The sequence below is a fragment of the Ovis canadensis genome, chromosome 3, assembly GCF_042477335.2.
Source record: "Ovis canadensis isolate MfBH-ARS-UI-01 breed Bighorn chromosome 3, ARS-UI_OviCan_v2, whole genome shotgun sequence".
NCBI classification, from domain to species: Eukaryota; Metazoa; Chordata; class Mammalia; order Artiodactyla; family Bovidae; genus Ovis; species Ovis canadensis.
Window position 1 is genome coordinate 137113976 of NC_091247.1, and position 21899 is coordinate 137135874.

The window sequence follows — 21899 nt, forward strand, 5'->3', positions numbered from 1 at the left end:
CTGCATAAGGTACATCTCTCTAAAATTAATTTTTTCTATATAAATCTGGGGCAGCTAGAACTTTAAAAAGATTTCTTGTTCCTTCTTAGGGGATATATTTTTAGAATTGCCCCCCAGATTCTGTTCAAGTGATGAAGTTCCAGTTATTTCCTTTGGAAAGCAAATTTTCTGTATGAGTTCATGATGAAACAGTCACCATTTTTAGACTTTTTTTAAAAAAATGTGATTGTTAGGTACTTACTGAGTATTCTGTATTGGTATTCATTCTCTGTATATTTTTCTGGTTTCTTTTCCTGGGATTATTCTTAAACATTCCTTCCGTAAAGTTTTAGCATCAATCCTCTGTGTGGTCTCTTTTTCTCTGAGCTATCTCATCTACTTTCTTGCCCTCACTGGCGTTTTGTCTATTCTCCATTTTCACTGAGTTCCAGATACTTGTTAGATATTTCCATCTGCCTGTGCTCCAGGAAACTCATATTCAACATGCCTAAAGCAGAGCTTTTTTTCTCAGCACCCCTGAAACAAAGAAAATATTTTTCTGTATTCCCAAATTACTACCTTCTTAATTTATCTTACAGTTTCCCACACTCTGACATTGATTTGGTCAGTAAGTGACTTCAGCTTCTTTCTAAAATCTAATTCTTAGTTATTGCTGTTTTTACTACCCTAGTGCAAGCTTTTATCATTATTTAGCTGGACTATTATGTACCCTCCTAATCATGCTTCTTGGCTACACTCATTCCTTGCTAGTACAGCCACTGCTCTGTTGCCATTTATTTTTCTAACACGCAAATTTTTATTGTTTCGCTTCCTTGTATTAACCTTCCATGACTCCTCATAGTCTATAGGATAAATTCAAAACTGTTAAGACCACAGTCTTTTGAAATCTATCTCAGTGTGCCTTTTAAACTTCATTGCTCTTCTGTTCTTCCCTTGGCTCTTTGCCGGCCCAGACTCGTAGCTGCCACCGTCTGCATGGCATAAGCTTCCAGGGCTCCCTCCTGTGCTCATCCTTGTCCCTTGCCTGGGCTTAGCTCCAGTGTCAGCTCCTCTTGACCTCCTTCCTCCTACACTTCTCCAGATTTTACATTGTGAAAGAAAGTGTGAAAGTCGCTCAGTCGTGGCTGACTCTTTGGGACCCCATGGACTATACAGTCCATGGAATTTTCTAGGCCAGAATACTGGAGTGGGTAGCCTTTCCCTTGCTTCAGGGGATCTTCCCAACACAGGCACTGAACCCAGGTCTCCTGCATTACAGAATCTTGTAATGCAGATTCTTTACCAGCTGAGCCACAAGGGAAGCCCAAGAACACTGGAGCAGGCAGCCTATCCCTTCTCCAGCAGATCTTCCTGACCCAGGAATTGAACCAGGATCTCCTTTACCAACTGAGCTATCAGGGAAGCCCAGATTTTACGTTCAGTTCAGTTCAGTTCAGTCGCTCAGTGTCCAACTCTTTGCTACCCTATGAATTACAGCATGCCAGGCCCCGCTGTCCATCACCAACTCCCGGAGTTCACTCAGAGTCACATCCATCAAGTCGGTGATGCCATCCAGCCATCTCATCCTCTGTCATCTCCTTCTCCTCCTGCCCCCAATCCCTCCCAGCATCAGAGTTTTTTCCAACGAGTCAACTCTTCGCATGAGGTGGCCAAAGTACTGGACTTTCAGTTTTAGCATCTTTCCTCCCAAAGAACACCCAGGACTGATCTCCTTTAGAATGGACTGGTTGGATCTCCTTGCAGTCCAAGGGACTCTCAAGAGTCTTCTCCAACACCACAGTTCAAAAGCATCAATTCTTCGGTGCTCAGCTTTCCTCACAGTTGAACTCTCACATCTTTACATGACCACTGGAAAAACCATAGCCTTGACTAGATGGGCCTTTTTTGGCAAAGTAATGTCTCTGCTTTTGAATATGCCATCTAGGTTGGTCATAACTTTCCTTCCAAGGAGTAAGCGTCTTTTAATTTCATGGCTGCAATCACCATCTGCAGTGATTTTGGAGCCCCCAAAAATAAAGTCTGACACTGTTTCCACTGTTACCCCATCTATTTCCCATGAAGTGATGGGACCAGATGCCATGATCTTCATGTTCTTTATGTTGAGCTTTAAGCCAACTTTTTCACTCTCCTCTTTCACTTTCATCAAGAAACTTTTTAGTTCCTCTTCACTTTCTGCTAAGGATGGTGTCGTCTGCATATCTGAGGTTATTGATATTTCTCCTGGCAATCTTGATTCCAGCTTGTGCTTCTTCCAGTCCAGCGTTTCTCATGATGTACTCTGCATAGAAGTTAAATAAGCAGGGTGACAATATACAGCCTTGACATACTCCTTTTGCATTAGTTTGTAATTATTTGTACTGTCTCTTCTAAGTTCTTGAAAACATCAGTTATGTATATTCATCTTTGTTCCCGTAACCCTTTTTCAGTACCTGGAATATTATAGTCATTCAGTGAATGTAAACTCCATTTACTGGCCTGCTCAGGAAATGAGCTAATAAGGTAAACTGAATTTTTGATTAATTCAATAATATAACATATTTCAATATGAGATAGTTATTCTAAAATTGTTAAATTTCTTCTTTAATATTGTAGAATGAAATGTTCTTAATATTTGAGAACTTGGAGCACTTGGTTTCCATTTTGAAATACCCATATCATCATCATGTTGACATAGGTAGTATTAATACATAGTGTACTCAAGGTTTCCAGGTCTTATTCCAAACTCACTGAATCTGAACGTTTAGTTGGGGGAGCCTGGGAGTATGTTCCTAGCTAAAATCTCCAGGTGATTCTGATACACAATTAAATTCGGGATTAATAAGGAGACTGAGACATACTGGCAAAACATATTATATAGCATATAATACAACCTAGATGATTTTAACTTTCTTTTTCTGATTAAAAAAATGTGATTAATTAGAAGTAGGTTATTTGAAGTTTTTCTGATATTTAGGTGCGGTTTAATAATCTTGCACAATGTCATTCATCTCCTTCAGCAAGGCATCCCGTTAAAAGTGGCTGAAACCATCAAGAGTTGGATTTTGGCTCAGTCCAATAAGAATGATGACTTACTTCACAAGTTGGTAAGTGTTCACTTCACTTTTTGGTTACTTTTCAGGGCTCCAGTTTTTTTTCCAATGAGAAAATCAATGAATCCAAATTTGTTTTGCCACTGATTTGGACAGTGACTAATTTTAATTAGAAATTCTGGGCTGTTCTCTAAAAGGAGATTATCTGCTTCATGAAGTGTTAAAAAAGTTTGTATTGCCTAAGGAAAAAGGAAAAGGAGATTCTTCAATAACTGGATATCTTTGCATATGGACTCAGTAGTATTTCATAGATCTTCTAAGAGGTTGTTAGCTACTGAGAATAGGATATTCTGATAGTTATTGAAGACCTATTTGTTAGATTATTCATGTCCTGCTGCCATCTTCCTCCACTGACAGATATTCCTCACACTGAGTTAGAAAATAGATCCATTAGTGGGATCTTCCCTCTTTTCATTAGGAACTTGATTGTCTCTATTCCGCAGCCTTTGATTACAAAGTTTGGGCAAAATCAAGAGTGTGGTTCCTCCCTAATTTATTTATCATTCATTTGCCATTCTCTTTGCTGTGTGTTTAGTCACTCAGTTGTGTCTGACTCTTTGCTACCCCACGGACAGAGGAGCCTGGCGGGCTACAGTCCATGGGGATTCTCCAAGCAAGAATACTGGAGTGGGTTGCCATGCCCTTCTCCAGGGTAGCTTCCAAACCCAGGAATCAAACTCAGGTCTCCTGCATCACAGGCAGATTCTTTGCCGTCTGAGCCACCAGGGAAGCCCACCATTCTCTGACAACTTCATGTATAAAATTTAGTCTTCTGGAATTGATAAATCAGAAAATTTCCCAAAGACTTACTTGATCCCTGAGCCCCAAGAATGAGTGCCTCAATGTTTTTAAATCCTAATATTAGTAATAGGTAGTATAGTTTAAAAAAATAAAATTCTCTCACAAGTAAGCACATTGCAGAATCTTCTGCTGGCCTATGACCTTAAGATGATAATTTAATTATTATTCTTGTAAATTATCCTTTGATAAGGAATGTTTACAAAGTGCTTTCACATTTTGATTTGGTAATCTAAACACTATGTAAGATTCAGTATGGTTTACCATTTGGAAAGCCTGAGCTTCAGATATTTCAGTTTGGTTAAGAATACTCATTAAGAGAGTTGTTCAAAAATGTTCAGCTAGAAAGTGAGTCAGAATTTGAACTCAAGTCTGGTTTCAAAGCCCAGGCTCTTTCCGTTATGATGTAGCCCTCTCTAGTTTGTGTGTTGTTTTTACTGACTAATATTACCTTTTTAGCAATCCATTCGGGCAGGTTCTCTGTTTAGGGTTCATCTCTGTAGGTGTTTTGAGAAGGTCAATGAAGTATCTTTTCATCTACGTAGAATATTGTCTCTATCCAGGTGGAGCCATCTTCATTCTTCAGTGATACTAGGACTGTGGTAAGGTATGTGCTTGGTCTCGTCAGTCATGTCTGACTCTGCGACCTCCTGGACTGTAGCCCACCAGGCTCCTCTGTCCATGGGGTTCTCCTGGTAAGAATTCTGGAGTGGGTTGCTATGGCCTCGTCCAGGGGATCTTCCCTACCCCTGGATTGAACCCACGTCTCCTGCACTGCAGGCAGATTCTTTACATGGCTTGTTCTTTGGTGAGCCATGAGGGAAGCCCCGTGGTAAGGTATGTGGGTGCATATACATTTTTCTGTGGTTTAATCATAGTGTGCACAGCCCTGATCTTTTCATTCTTGGATCTTTGTCACTGGCCACATGCTTCATGTCATATTTCACTTTAAAGTGCCAGCTTTTGTATGCATCTCTTTTGTGCCTAGATTATAGAGAATTTTAGGAAGTACATACCTGAGAAATAGTTCACAAGTAATAACATAAGGAATTGCCCAGTTGGCATGTGGCATGAAATTGCTTGACTTTTTTCTCTTGATTATAAAATATTTAAAATTTTGTTAGCTATACAGATACTGAATGAGTCCCTCTTTCCTTTTATAAAGATACTGGCAATTGCTCCATCATATCTGAACATTTTATTATTGTTCACTTTGATTAAGATAGTACTTTTCTTCTTAAAGACTAAAAAAAAAAATGATAGCAACTATGATACTGGTGGTATTGGCACTCTCTAAGCACTTTTTGGCCTATAAAGTGCTTGCCCAGAAGTTGTCTCACCTGATCCTCATCAGCTTAATTAAATAGCACTATATATTTAAAAGTGTGTAAGATCATTGAAGTATATTGACACATGAATATGTTTTCTTCATCCCTAGGGGCCACAATAGAAATCTCTTTATTCTTTAGCAGTGCTTCTCATATTCTTCATTCCATCCAGGCAGTATTTTCTTCCTAAGTTATCTTCTCATGCTGTTTCCCTGTTTAGTTTCTAAAAAGATACCTACTACCTATCAAGTCAAGTCCAGTTCATCACTTTGACTGGCATGAAAGTGTTTGCATAATTTGGCCTTAATCTACCTTTCCAGTTTTATCCACCAATATTGTACCAGCCCAGTATAGTCTTCCTTTTTGTTTATTTCTTGCCTAGTCTCTATATATGTACTATTATACTGTGAATTGTGTTCCATTTTTCTATTATTAGAATCTTTCTAATAAGCAGTTGTAGCTCTTCCTCAGGACCTTTCTCAGAAACTACAGCCTGTTGGATCTCTTTTCTACAACAACCTTGTAATAATTATGTGTGCTATGTTCTGTAAGTTTTTATATTATACATGCTTTTCTTTACTGTACGTTTAAGTATTTCATATGTACTAACAACACTAACAGCTAACACTTACATAGTGCTTACTGTGAACCAGATACTCTTAGCAGTTTATAAATACTGACTTATTTAATCCTTGCAGCAACCCTATGAAGTGGATACTATTATTATCCTCTTTGCAGATGAGGAAACTGAACAGAAAAATTAACTTAAGTTGTGGGACCAGGCTATAAACCCAGGCACTAAGTCTTGACACTAGGACTTGTTGAGGGTAAGCCAAAGTTCACATAGTACACTTCCTCCCCAGCACAGAGCACCAATACTATCAATACTACCTCAGATCACACTTGTTTGGGGGAGGCTTTATCCCCAAACCAGACCTGGTGCCAAGGAGTGGTGTTGAAGAAAGTGAATTCCTGATGAAGCAGCAGGTCCATAAGAGAGCCTGTGTAGAGGAATAGCTCCCATCTATGTTAATAGCTTCCCCCTCTCTGTCAGTGTTGGCCTTCATTTAATTAGGCTTCTTTTAAACTTACCCATATATAAGTACATAGAAGTCTCACAAAAGGCCTGCTTTCAAGTTTTTTGTAGCAAAAGTTTTATTTTTAATATTTCCATCTGAATATGGTCCTGTCTGATGGGAGAATCCAAACCAAATTATAAGGCCACTACATGAAGATTTATTTCAAAGATTACGTGAAAAGCTACCCTGCTCCACCCACTGCCCTCTCTGCCTCCCACTGCCCACCTGCTGTTGATATTCTGCAGCCCCTGTCCCCTTCCCACCCTCAACAGTAGTATAAAGCAAGTCATGCTGTTCTCTGTTTATGAAAGTGGGATGGAATGTCAAAAAATCGAGTAGCGCCTAATGTTAGGGTTGTAAAAGAGAGGACGCAGGAGTTCAAACATGAGCCATAGAAGTGCTGCAGAGGTACGTCCAGGGTGTACCAGTAGATGCTAAAATCTATATCGGGCTAAACAGAAGATCAGCATTGCACTGAGATGCTTTTTTATTATTATTATTGATAAGAAATATATCCAAATAGGCTTCATATTAAAAAATACTCTTCTCTAAAAGTGATGTGTACCACCCATGATCAAGAGGATAGGTACTTGTAGTATGTGGATCACTGCCTTCTTGCTTAAGTCCTCATGATGAGCTCGGGCTACAGTTTTAGGGTGGGAATGATTAACTAAGAATAGGAAACCCTAGGCCTAACTGATTTTACTTTGATTGCTAAAGGCCTTGTCCATTGAAAGTTATCTTTTATTTTTTATCATACAAGATGATTCTATTCTTGAATCAAATGCAAAATAAAAATTTAAATTTTCTGATAGAGAAGACTATATTCAGGAAAGCAGAATCAACTAACTACCAAAGACATATGATTTAAATCAGAATTCTGGAAAGTTACTTAGTTTCTTTGAGCTTCATTTTTCCTCCATAGAATGGACAGAAAATGATAATGTACATGACAGGGTTACTGTGAGAACTGCTCTAACATTGCTACTTCATCTCTCATCTCTCCACCAGGTATATTCTGCCCAAAACTAATGTTGGTCACTTACAGGTCCCCAAACTAGAAGAGGCTTGCTTTCATTCTGTCTCATCCCATTCTTCCAACTCTTTCATCTGGTCAGTTCTTGTGTATCCTTTAAGCTTAGGCTCTTTTACTTTCTCTTTGTTGCCGGTTTATTCCCTCAATGCCGTTTTCATAATAACCTAGTTATACCTCGTCATACTTGTCTGCACTTTATATTGTAACTGCTTACCTTTCAGCCCTCTCCTTTAAACTCTGAACTCTCTAAGAGTAAAGACTTGTGTGTCTTGTTTATTTTTTTGTGTTTTTGGTGTCAAGCATGTTGCCTGGTATGTTATGAGATATTGCTTGATAGATGGATAAAAGGGAAAGAGGGAGGAAAAAATGAGCTGGTATATGTGAAAGCATTTTGTAAACTATAAAATGCTATGCACACATTAGGGCCATTTTATGTTCTATTCCTTAATGATATATTTTTTTAATATTCGAATGTTTCATTTTTAGAAAGCCTTGATCCTGCTGATGTTATTCTTGGATGTTGGCTATATTGTTAGAGTATCTAGGGACAGCATATCTGTTAGAGGATTATATTTTCCATGTTGTTTTGCAGCCATTTAATTAATTAGGCTTAACAGGTTTATTAATCTGTAAAAAATACATATTTCACTCAATATATGGCTCAATGATGTCTACCTCTGTTTTTTTTTGTTTGTTTCATATTTACTGTGAAAATATAACCCTGTACATCATGCTGAAAATTGATTGACTATTGTTTCTTCTTGGAGTCTATACTGAAAATAAATACCTCTAATTTTATTAGCATGGTAGGGGCTTAATATTTAATACAAAATTATGTGTGTATTAATACCTCTCTTCCGGTCTTTCAATGGCAAGGATATTGGATTCCGACTCGATTCACTTCATACTATCCTGCAACAGGAAGTCCTGTTACAAGAGGATGTGGAGCTGATTGAGCTGCTTGATCCCAGTATCCTGTCTGCAGGGCAACCTCAACAACAGGAAAATGGACACCTTCCAACACTTTGCTCCCTGGCAACCCCTAATATTTGGTACTGTCCAGAAAACATCTATCCTTTGTTTACATTTAGAGTATTAGCAGAGGAAATCCGTCATCATCCTCTCCATTATAAAGGCATTATAAACATTTTAGCATTGTAATTAATATAATGATATGCCAGAGGTTTTTTTTTTTTAAAGAGGATACCTTCTAACTAAATACTATTTAAAATGAAAGTGGGAAAAAACATCCAGTTTGACTATTATGTACTTGCAACTCAATGTAAATAGTTCTGTGTATAACAGCCCAACAAGCAGGATTAACATATGCCAAAAAAGAGTCTCTCTTATATACATGTTTGCATGAAGTCCTAGCCAGTTCTTCATGTTTCTTTACCCTTAATAGATTATATAATAATTACATTGTAGAGACACCCAGGAGAGTATGAGACATGGAGATAAACAGTCGATTCCTCCTTTGTTAGGTGAGATGAGATTATAGAGAATATAGATAATTCATATTGTCGTAAAACTTGTCAACCACTTGAAGTATTTGTGTTTAATGCACAAGTCCTGGGCCATCATCCATTTAAAAAGAAATATATATGCATAGTAATAAGGAATTGTATATTCAGAGCTGTTAATATCCTCTTTCTATTAAAGTATGAGTTTATTAAATGAACTAAATTATTGCTCAAACTGTTGAAGTTATATGGGTAGTTACATTCATTGGCCTCAGTGTTCTGAATTTATCTGTCTTTCCTGTCATGTTGACAAATGCTTCATTCTGTAACAAGTAGTCTATGGGGTCGCACAGAGTCGGACACGACTCAAGTGACTTAGCAGCAGCAGCAGCCATGTATAGTGTTTTCCAAATGTGTAGTTACTCAGATACTGTCATAATGAAGTGTACAGCATCTTACCATTTAAAAATTTAAGAACTTAGGGAGCTGCTAAAAGGAATCATAGGTTTTCAGAATTTTACAACTTTGTATTCCTTTGACTACAAAGGTAATTAAGCAAGTCTGAGGCCTATAAATCCTTTCTAGGTTTGCTATAAGTATATAAAAGTATATGATGAGATTTTGCTATGATATTACCAATATTGCCTAACAGTAAAGAATTCCAAGGGAGATTTTGGCAGGCAAATATTTATTAAATATTCTTATATGTTATTTTCTTTATAATTTGACTGTAACTATCTTCAAGTATTAATGATGATGTTTCTTGGATATCCTTAGATATAACTCCCCTGTCTTTGCCTTCTTATACGTAAACTTTTTCATCAGAGCCTTCACTGCTTGAAAGAAGTTTGTAATTGGCCTAAATTTAAAAATATCATGCGTATTTTGATTTCACTTAAAGCAGTATAAAAGTACAAAGCTTCTCCATATTATGGTCTTCAGTAAATATGTATATTCCAGAATTGTAATGATAACAACTTAAAATTAGATGACTTTTTTCAAAGGAATTACTCACGAAGTATATATTATTTCTAATTGGAAAAATGCTTATAGTTTGTTGAGATATTATATGTTTTCGCACAAATAATTAGAGTCTGATTTTAGGAAAAAAGACCTCATAATATCTCCAAATATGAAACATTTTTAGGTTTTTTTTTAACTTTATTTTGTATTAGAGTATAGATAATGAGGTTTTTAGTACTAAAAACTAGTAACAGTTAAAGCTTTTTACTTTAATATTTATAAAATCAGATTTTAAAATCTGTAATTGTTTTTAGGTTAGAGTATGTATCTTTAAAAAAAGTTTATTGAGAAGACACCTATTTATATCTATCACCTAAACTTATTAGCTTTAGACTGTGGTATCTAGCAACTAGATAGTGGTACTAGATATTTTTTAACTGTTTCATATTATTTTTTTAATGTCATATTTTATAAAGTCATAGTTTATAGAGAAGCTAGCATTTTATCTATTTTGCTGCTGCTGCTGCTGCTGCTAAGTCGCTTCAGTCATGTCCAACTCTGTGCGACCCCATAGACGGCAGCCCATCAGGCTCCACTGTCCCTGGGATTCTCAAGGCAAGAACACTGGAGTGAATTGCCATTTCCTTCTCCAATGTGTGAAAGTGAAAAGTGAAAGTGAAGTCGCTCAGTCATGTCCAGACTCTTAGCGACCCCATGGACTGCAGCCTACCAGGCACCTCCATCCATGGGACCTTCCAGGCAAGAGTACTGGAGTGGGGTGCCATTGCCTTCTCCGTTTATCTATTTTAGAAAACTTAAATTACTGACAAGAGAAACTCATCTTTCTCTGGACTGATGGATATCATTTTCTTGGTTTCTCTGTTCCAGGGATGTCTCAGTGGTATTTGCCTTCATTAGTTTGCTTGTTATGCTTCCCACTTGGTGGATTTTATCTTCCTGGCTGGTATGGGGAGTGATTCTGTTTGTTTATCTGATCATAAGAGCTTTGCGATTATGGAGGACAGCAAAACTACAAGTAACTCTAAAAAAATACAGTGTCTATTTGGAAGATATAGCAACAGATAGCCGAGGTTTTACTAACCTTGTGAGAAAAGCTTTACGTCTCATTCAAGAAACTGAAGTCATTTCCAGAGGATTTACACTGTGAGTTCATTTTTCATTTTATTTTTTAAATAACTATTTTCTACTACCTAGTTAAATTGGAATATTTATTACCTATTTTCATTTCTGTGTTGTATTTACAGAAAAAACTAGGTTTCTCTTTAGTATTTATTAAAGTCTATTAACTACTAAGTGAAGATATAAATACATTATATGCTAGATTTAATAAGTAGTATGAGTCTGTTTATTTACTTTGAGAAACCAAAGTATTTTGAGAATCATGATTATTTCTCTGTGTTACCATGTGGTTATATGAGATAATATAGAGACCTTAATATTATATATATATATTATATATTTTATAAATATATAAAACCCTTGCATGCAATAGTTACCCAATAAATATTTGTTCCCTTTACTCACCCCCAGATGCTCTCTTTACTCAGTTTACATGATAGATGATTTCACATAAATTCATTCTGAAAAATCTTGCCATGTATTAATAATATTCTGTAGGTTAATATTAGGAGATATTATGGCACTGACACTCTCATATGCTCTCACTGATATTTAATACACGAAATTAAATATTTACTAATCTAGCTGTAAGTGTACTAAGGTACCGGATAGACAGCCTATGTATTGTGTTATTAAAGGGAAAGCACCAGTTATGTTCCATATACTGTGCTAGACAATTTTGCATACAACTAAAGGCATACAATTATAAATGGTTGAGCAAATGTTCAAGTTCATTCCATCTGACTCTGAAATTTGGTTTCCTATACACTGCCACCTAAATACTCATACATGACAGTTGTACTATAGTGTATTTAATACTTTATATAACCTTTGTAGCCTATAGGTGGGAGGAAGTAAGTATGTGGTAAAGAAAAAATATTGCTCTTAATTAGTTATATCTGGAAAATCATGAAAAGAGGTGGGCAGAAGAACTTTGAGTGGTCATTACTTCCTTCACTCTGCTGTGCTCTGGAAAAGAACCTAAATAATCTTGAATAAAAGCTGTATTTGGAACACCAGGAAATAGGAAAGTAGAAGAGTCTCCAGTAGTCATCTCATTCTTCACTCTGTTGTGTTTTGGAATAGTGTTTAAAATTTCTGAGACATGAGAGAGGTTTTATAACTTCTCTTTCTGCTCAGTTCAAAACGTAACAGCCCTCAGTGTCTGTTAATTTTGGTCCTTCCATTGTAAAGTCCAGTTATTGACAGAGCATAACAAATATTGAATGTCAAATTTTAAAAGTTAAAAATTATGCTAAGTAAAAGTAATAGCTCCTTTTCATTCTTGTGCAACATTTTATTAGGACTGAATGGTTAAGCAGAGTGGCTATGTGTCCAATTAATGCTTAGCCTTGTGGTGATGGTTCTGTGCCTTTTGTCCTTGTTCCATCTTTACCCATATGTAAACAATTAGAATGAAGAGCTAAAATGGGCCAGTTAGGCATGCTTTCCCTCTGGATTATGACATATATCTACTCAAATGCAGACAGAAAAAATTTTGGAAAAATTGTACCTGTGTCCATCTAAATGTAAATGGATTGGAAAAAATTATGAGGAATGATAAATTTTGAATCATAATTTTTTAGAAATATTTTTGTTTTTAAGACTGAGTAAAATGGAACACAAACAATAGTGTCCATATGTTAAAAATATTATTGCTGGTTTTATTCTGCCTCAATTTTTTCCTCTCTAGCAAATAATTGAACCTTTCTTTGCCTCTATCAGTCATTGTCCTGTTTTTTTATAGATTTTTAATGCCTGAATGTGTTTTAATTTGGTTTAACATTTTTTTTTAAGTTTTGAGTTAGACACCTTATTTTACAAATTTGTGGTTATAGTGTAATAAATTTATAAATTCCAATATTTTGTCTTACTATTAGGAGTGGTTACTAGTTAGGTGAAAGCCTATTGTCTGGAAAACTGTAATATGAAATCATAATTTAATTTATAAAAGCATAATACATTATATGGCATTGTTGCAAATAGGTAGTCCTCCATTTACCTTTGGAAAAGTGCTTATGAAATGTGCTTCCTCTTGAACAGTTTTGAGAGTAGCTATGCTCCTACCTAGTAACCCTTACTTTGCCTTTCTACTTGCATTCCCCTGTTGGCCACTGGTTCTGTTATCTTTCTGCATCTTTCTGTTATCTTTCTACTTCATTTTGGGTAGGTAAGTGCCAGTGGCTGCAGGTGGGTAAGTAATTTTACCCTACTTTTATGAATGTACAGAATGTATCTCTATACAGTATTTGAGTGTTCTGTACAAATGACCAAAAATATGATTGATAAACATATGTAAATGCATATTAAGGACATGAAAGTTTATAATTAAGGCTTTCCTACTTACTGTAGATACCAGGTTTTTGAAAACTAAAGTAGTACCGCTTTGGTATATTCTAGCAGATAGAGTATCTGTATTAAAAAGTTAGTATCTTAAATAAATATCCCTACTTTTCTACTGTTATTTCAATTAAAATTAATTGTCCCCCCCCCCCCCGCATCAGAGAAAGTATTCTTTTTTCAATTGTCTTTTTTCTGGTGGCTATATATGTGTCATAGAAATATCTGTTAATGAGACCTGAGTTGAATATTTATAACCATTTTCTAATGAAAAAATAATTTTTTCCTAAGTTTAATAAAATTGTGGATTTAGAAAACACAAACTTTAGGACACCTGTACAGTTGTATCACATTTTACTTTTCAAGTTTGCTTGACAGGGTCAGTGCTGCTTGCCCATTTAATAAAGCTGGACAGCATCCCAGTCAGCATCTCATCGGTCTTCGGAAAGCTGTCTACAGAACTGTCAGAGCCAACTTTCAAGCAGCAAGGCTAGCTACTCTATATATGCTGAAAAAATATCCTTTTCTGTCTATATGTAAGAATAAGCAATGTTTCCAGAGTCCTGAATATAGATATTATAGCTGCATCCTGTAAAACTTAACTGTAAACTGAAATCACCTATTTGGAAGCTGATTTCCATCATCACTTCTATTTTGAAACTGGAAATGCATTCCAGGGGGAATGACAATAATAGACAGGAAGAAAGTACTTCTGCTTGCATGTGGCTCATTTTTAACAAGGAAAAAACTTGATGTCCCTTCCTTTAGTGGTCCAAATAATAAAGTCAAAAGAACCTGGCTTCTCCAGGTCACAGTTTTTCAAATTACTGAACATGGCAAATTTGCATCATAATATGGAAATAAACTGGCAGCAGAAAATCCTTCCCTTTTCAGAAAAACAGAGGCTCTAGAGTCAGATTGACTTTCTGAGTTTTGGCTGTATCAGTTACTATGTCAGAGACCATAAGCAAGGTTCTTAACTCTCTGTACCTTGCTTTATTTATTTGTAGAATGACAAAAATAACAATCCTCCTGACTGTTTTTGTTAGATCCAATGAATTTATTGTATATAAAGTGCTTAGGCAGTGTCTGGTATATAATAAGCACTTAAAGAATGCATGACAATAAGTCTGTCTCTTAAATTTACTAAAATAGGAAATTAGTTCTAGTAGTCAGAAAATAGAAGTGTGTAAGATCTTTAGTTAAAATTCATAGATTAAATAATGAGTAAATGGGATGCAAAAACTACTTTGTACATTCAGTATGTTGAATACTGTGACATTGATGAATATAATGCTTAAAGTTTATCATTATATCCTATACAAACCTTTCCAGTTAGATTTTCTTATCCCCACTTAATGAGAAAATGAAATAAAATCACTACTTTATATGAGATTTACCCAGTGTCATACAATTAATAAGAGATAAAATTGTATCTTTATTGTAGGACTTAGGACTGTAAGCATTTTCTATATGTGTATAGATATACTATATCTAGATTTATACACACACATACTGTACTGTGCTACCACTTGGGATATTGAGAGAAAGTACTTTGATCTTAGTCAGGAACTTGTGTATTCAGTTCCCTTACTGCCTAAATACTTGCTTGTATTGTGCTAGGAAGACAGAGCAAAAACCTGTACTGCCTACTTCTAAAACCTTCTGAGTGTAGTCAGTAGATACTCCTAATACAGTAGAGTGCCTGGGGTGCCTTCCAGCATAGGAGGACAATGTGCTTGGCCTGTGAAGTCACAGAACGCTTTCAGGGAAGCAACACCTGAACTGACCCTCAAGGAACGAGTTGGAGTTGACCTTGGGAGAAAAAGTCTGCATTTCAAGTAGAAGGAAGCAAGATATAGAAGGAAATGGAGCCATGACAGTGTGGCATGTTAACTGCCAATAGTTATTCATTTAGGGAATATTATGCCAAGCAATATGCGGGTCACTAGATAGGCAGTGATCAACACAGCAGACGTGGTTCCTGCCTCAGGGAGCTTATAATTTCTTAGAAGTGGGGTGGGGGCAGGTGAGGGGGCCTAACAAAGATTGTAGATTGTTGAGTTCCCAGTGCCAGTCACTTTTCTAGGTACGAGGGACCTAGCAGTGAACAAGATAAACAAGATCCTCGTTTTTAGGGAGTTTGCATTCTAGTGAATGATGAATAAAGAGTGAACAGAAAATTTTCAGATGTTTGCTATAAAGAAAAAAAAACCCGGGGGAATAGGATAGAAAGTGCTTGGTGGGTTGCTGTTTTTGATTGATTATAAGGGAAGGCCTTCAGTTTAAATGGAGACTTGAGATGGAGTTCCAGTCAGATGCACCGGCAAGTATAAAGAACTTGTGTCAGGAATGAATTTAGCATGATCAAAGTGTAGAAAAAGAATCACCATACTCCAAGACAGGAGCACAGCAAGTTGGGAGTTGGAGTATGAGATAAGATCCAGGATTAGGCAGGGGCCAGATCATATTCTTCATAAGGGAAACCTTAAGAAATTAAAAACTGTTATCTACCAAGTATTTCTTTGAAAAGACGTAATACATTATATAAACCCTAGCATCCCTGTTCAAAGTAAAAAGAATGAAAATATACAAGATTAGTAATGAGAATAGAGCAAGAAGCTGAAATTATTATGTAAGGGAACAGCGACTGAGCACACATGTAACTTTCTGGCCACAGCTCTGAAACTGTAGGGGAAATGGATCATTTCATATGAAAATGCAAACTCGAAAACTGACCTAGGAAGAATTGAAAAGCTGGAGATTAGGCGTATCATAAAAAGGATTCCATTAAAACAGAAAACACACTTGGTCATATATAGAAACAGTGGGAAAATATGCAGCTATTAAAAAAAGTTATTGGTATACTGTTGTGGAATGTTGTTAAATAAACGAAATGCACACAGCGATATTTATGCTACCCTTCCATTTGTGCATAGAAGGGAGCGTAATATGTGTGTTCAGTTCAGTTCAGTCGCTCAGTCATGTCCAACTCTTTGTGACCCCATGGATCGCAGCATGCCAGGCCTCCCTGTCCATCACCAACTCCAGGAGTTCACCCAGACTCATGTCCATCAAGTCTGTGATGCCATCCAGCCATCTCATCCTCTGTCGTCCCCTTCTCCTCCTGCCCCCAATCCCTCCCAGCAACAGAGTGTTTTCCAGTGAGTCAACTCTTCACATGAGATGGCCAAAGTACTGGAGTTTCAGCTTTAGCATCATATGTGTGTATGAGGGGATAAAGAAGTGTGTGTGTGCATGTGTATATATTCATATGTATAGCCACATACATATATATTTATGTTTAGATTTCCTTTTATGTATGTCCATAATCATAAAATATCTTAAAGTATACACAGATACTGGTAACAGTGATTGCCTTTGCTTTTGGGTAGAGGAACTAGGTGGCTAAGAGATAGAGGTAGCAAACAGTTTTTACAATACCTTGTAAAATTTTAATCCCATAAATACCATACTTATTCAAAAACTAAGTGAATGAAAAAAGTGTTTAACTCCCTGGTCCAGATGGTTTTATAATTTAACAAAAACCTATTTTAGACCATAGAAAAGATTAGATAGAAAGCTACTCTACATCATTTTATTTATGCAGATACTATAATCTCACTTCTAAAACATGATGTAATATACAAAATAAAAACTACAGACCAGTCTTGCCAATGGAGATGCAAAATATTTAAATAAAATATTTATAAATTTGGCCTAGTACTGTATCAAAAGATTATTATAATATGACCAAATAGGAATATGCTATAAATGCATGGACAGTTCAAATATTAATATCAAGAATTGTATGGATATAATTCTTTACAAATACAGTTGAAGAGGAGGAAATCACATAGTAAAGTTGGTAGCTGCCATGAGGAAGAGGGAGACAGAAGGAACAGCAGCCTGTGTCAGACAGCCTGGATGCAACAGGCTTAGTGTCATACCAGTAGTTGTATGTTTCCAGGTCATCGTTGTCAGGCAGTGATGTCCTGCAGTATGCAAGCGGGGAGATAAAGGGAAGTGTCTACTCTAGGGTGGTAGGGGCGTGAGCCATGCAGTCAAGCACGGAATACAGTTTCAAAAGGCACGTGTCAAAAATAACTGAGTTAGTACTTTAGCACTTGGGAAGAGTTGGACTTTTACCTATCTAGTTATATTTTATTCTCATGTTTCCTATAAGATTTGAGGTATATTAATCTATTAGATTTTAAGATTAATTTCTTTTCAAACTGATGTAAATCTCCAAGGTCAGATACCTTTACTTACCTTTTCCTGAACTTTGAGGAGAATTGCCTCACTTTTTAAAAAGAAACTAATCTTAAAATCTAATAGCCGACTAATTGGAAAAGACCCTGATGGTGGGAAAAATTGAGGGTAAGGGGAAGAGGGGGTGACAGAGGATGAGATGGTTGGATAGCATCACTGACTCAATGAACATGAGTTTGAGCAAACTCAGGGAGATAGTGAAGAACAGGGAAGCCTGGCATCCTGCAATTCATGGGGTCACAAAGAGTTGGACATGATTTAGCGAATGAAAAATTGTACCCTTTATACTTTAATGAAAAGGCTTTGTTGATTGCCTTAACCTAATTTAACCTACCCCCTGAACTCCGAGAGTGACAATGTAACCAACTACATCTGTGTGGTGCCTTTTAAGGAGCTGGGCCTTGGACTTAGTGAAGAGCAGATTTCGGAAGAGGAAGCACATAACCTTACAGATGGCTTCAGCCTGCCTGCGTTGAAGGTAATCCATTTGTAGATGTGAAGGGCTAAAGAAAAGATAGATGGATTTGGGTTGTGTTTGTGCTTTCTGAATGTACATGGTACACCTGTCCCCCGACTTTTGTTTTTTGCTGGATACCATTACCATAATAGCCTTACTGGTGTTTTTGAAGCTGCCTTTAAAAATGGAGAGTATTATAAAGATTGGATGAGGAAATCCTTATAGTCCGATGTTAAAATACTTAAAATTCTTAATAAATGTATTTCTTGAATTAGAATTTGAAGATACATGAGTTTAAAAGGAATCCAATGTGTGATTTTATTTACTAGCCATTTGTTTCAACAAACATGGATAAAGAACTTACAAGATCTACCCCTTGGAAAATCTTCCAAATCCTTGTTTAGAACAAGAATTTTTTCACATGTTAAAAGTCTCTTAAAAGGATATATTTGACTACATAAACTTCTAAACTTTAAATGCTGCTGCTGCTAAGTCGCTTCAGTCGTGTCCGATTCTGTGCGACCCCATAGACGGCAGCCCACCAGGCTCCCCCATCCCTGGGATTCTCCAGGCGAGAACACTAGAGTGGGTTGCTGTTTCCTTCTCCATTGCATGAAAGTGAAAAGTGAAAGTGAAGTCGCTCAGTCGTCTCTGACTCTTAGCGACCCCATGGACTGCAGCCTACCAGGCTCTTCCGTCCATGGGATTTTCCAGGCAAGAGTACTGGAGTGGGGTGCCATTGCCTTCTCTGAAACTTTAAATGCTGTATCCTTTAAATGTGAATAAGCTCGCGGGGAGGGGGAATGCAATGATTTATAAGCAAAGGGCTTGAATTCTTTCTATATAAAGAACACTAAGATATGTAAAACCTATTGAAGATAGGTCAGGTGCATGAATTGCCAGTTAATAAAAGAAGAAATAGAAACGGCCAATAAATATGATAAAAAATTTCAATCTTATTACTAATGAAAGTAACAAAGAAAAATAATTACATATTTTGCCAAGGATTCTGAAAGTTGATAATACTCTTCGTCAGTGAAGACTTTTGAGAGAACTCACACCAGTGGTGAAAGTGTCAACTGCATCACTTTAGCAGTGAATACCAGTCTTTACAAATGTACCCTTTACTCCATCAACTTTAGCTTATAGATTCATCTCAGAAAGTAATCGAAGATATGTTCAAAGTATGTTCATAATATTACTACAGCAGCAAATATTAGAAAGAAAGGAAAAGTTCAGTGATATGAGATTGGTAATGATTTATGGTGTATTCATTTACTGAACTGTTTTGGAGTTAGTAGTAGAAAAAAATAACATGAAAAAACAGAAGTTAAAGAATGTTACAAAACTGTATGTATTGTAAGATTCCAGCAATATTTTTTGAAAGTCAATCCAAATGTCTTGAAGTTCATTTTCAGTATTTAGCAAACTCCACTTCAATATTTCTTTATTCCTAGTCTTTAAACTTTACTTGACACTGTGGAAATCAGTACAAGTGTAATTAACAGTGTATTTTTCAACATCCGTTTTGTTTTGAGACTGTATGAACTTTCACATCTTTGAAATTTTCAGATCCTCATAAAAGTTCTCGTTCTCCTGTTTTTCTTTCTGGTTACTTGAAATTCACCTTGACTAATTTTTAATGTCATTCTAACCCATCTTAATAAATGTCACCATACAACTTGTTAAACTAGATACCTGTTCACTGTCATCTTATCCCTCTTTTTACCCCTCACATATAAGCTATCAGTAGATTTTTGTGCCACCTTTAAACTACATTTTAAACTCTTTCCCTTATTTCATGTCATTTCACACCATTCTAGTCATAGCTGCCATCATTCTTATTAAGGCCACTATAATAATTTTCTTTTTTGGTTTACCTTAGTTCCTTAAAATTTGTTTCAGAATGCCCTTGACATGTACAGTGCCTTAAAAATGATAGAATCAGTAATTCCACTTATGCAAATCTTTCCTAAGGAAATTATTTCAAGTATCTTAAAGCTTTATGTACCAAGTTGCTTACTAGCTCTGTTCATAATAGTTAAAAATGGAGCACTGTCTAGATGTGCAGCAGTAGAGGAATAGTTGCATGAATTACAGTAAATCCAGTAGGGACCATTCAATAATAGCTACAACTTGCGTATAAAGATTTTGTAAAAACTTGGAGAAACCAGTGCAACAGTCAGAATAAGTAAACATATGTTTAGTATGACCACAACTCTGTTTTTAAAACAGACCATGAGAAAATACTAATATATTAACTATCCTTAGGGTGGTTGCACTATAGGTAATTCCATTTACTTCTAAATTCAATACCATGACCATGCTTTATTCTGTGAATGGAAATAGTCATTTTCAAAAGACAGTTTGGGAGATGAAAAAGCAGGGACTTTGGAATTAAGCAGATGTGGGTTTACATTTTAGCCCTGACATTGACTAGTTGTTTGACTTCAATGAGTTATTCTTTGAATTTACTAAGCTGTAAAAAGGGATTACCATACTTGCCCTACATGGTTTTAGATTAAATGAGAAAACATACAAAATACCTACAACAAAGCTTGGTTAACCCAAAACGGTAATAGCTGTTACTGTTTAAGAAGGATTTGGAGAGAGAATTATGGTCATATTTCTTTCTTTTTTAAATATTTTTTTCTTTACTCATCAAGATGTCTCAGTTATTTCCCTATTTTTCTATGCTTTTTAAAAAGCTTGTTAAATCCTGGATTATATTTTGTCCAAGTACAGGCAGCAAAGAGAAAAAGTGGGTCTCTTGGAGTCAGACTTCTAGGTTTGACTCTTGCCACCTGACTATTGATATGGTCTTGAACAAGTCGTCGCTTCTGTGTTTATAAAAATGAGATAATGCTTATCACTAAAGGATTAAATATTTGCCAGTCCAGTGCCTGGGACTGAGTAAGTGATTAATAAATGTTAGCTGATTTTTTTAATTCCATCTGACATGACCTATTCTAAAATGTGGGACGCGTTCACTTATCTGTTCCGCATACTATGATGAAGGATGTAGCTGGATCCTCTTTGCTCACCCGTATTATTTTACAAATGAAACTTTAGTGTTTTAATTTTGTTTTATTTTGACATATAACTAATATATAACTAAACTTGGTGATTGTGTTCCATTGCTACCAGGAACATCAGACTCCAAAAGTAGCCTGTCTTAAGATTTACTTTATAAACTGCTAAAAATTCCCGTAATGTTCAAAAACTGTGTAGGGCCACCTTGTTCAGTTGTCATTATATCCAGATAAAGAATTTCAAAGTGAATTTTATAAGCTAAATTTTAAAAGAAAATTATTTCTCAAAAGAGCAACACTAATTAAAGCTTTAAAAAAAATGTAGTGAAAGATGGTTTAGAAATAAATTAGGTCCTTTTGTTTTCCTTTGTAATCTTCATTACGTCTTTTAAAGAAAATGTTTTGTTTTGTTTTTTCAATTGCTTGCATATCTTCTCTCAGGAGAACTTCAGTTCAGTTCAGTCACTCAATCGTGTCCAATTCTCTGTAACCTCATGGACTGTAGCATGCCAGGCTTCCCTGTCAATTATCAGCTCCTGGAGTTTGCTCAAATTCATATCCATCTAGTTGGTGATGCCATCCAACCATTTCATCCTCTTTTGTCCCCTTCTTCTCTCACCTTAAATCTTTCCCAGCATCAGGGTCTTTTCTAATGAGTCAGTTCTTCGCATCAGGTGGCCAAAGTATTGGAGCTTTAGCTTCAGCATCAGTCCTTCCAACGAATATTCAGGACTGATTTCCTTTGACTGGTTTGATCTCATTGCAGTCCAAGGGACTCTCAAGAGTTTTCTCCAACACCACAGTTCAAAAGCATCAATTCTTCGGCACCCAGCCTTCTTTATGGTCCAACTCTCTCATCCATGCATGACTACTGGAAAAACCATAGCTTTGACTATGTGGAC

The 21899-nt window shown here is 36.2% G+C and overlaps 1 protein-coding gene across 7 annotated transcripts in view; it reads left to right on the forward strand.

Moving 5' to 3' along the window:
- Positions 1-21899, forward strand: part of VEZT (vezatin, adherens junctions transmembrane protein) — a 76764-nt gene that overhangs the window by 33338 nt on the left and 21527 nt on the right. For 2 of the 7 annotated variants that reach the window (XM_069580675.1, XM_069580677.1), the window contains exons 3-7: positions 2997-3083; positions 8207-8382; positions 10645-10920; positions 13615-13752; positions 17839-17986. In XM_069580675.1, the coding sequence (XP_069436776.1) occupies positions 2997-3083; positions 8207-8382; positions 10645-10920; positions 13615-13752; positions 17839-17986 (825 nt within the window). Of the gene's footprint in view, positions 1-2426; positions 2500-2996; positions 3084-5913; positions 6043-7305; positions 7408-8206; positions 8383-10644; positions 10921-13602; positions 13753-17838; positions 17987-21899 lie in introns of those variants that run through there. The other 5 variants (XM_069580674.1, XM_069580676.1, XM_069580679.1 and 2 more) reach the window with 4 other exon arrangements.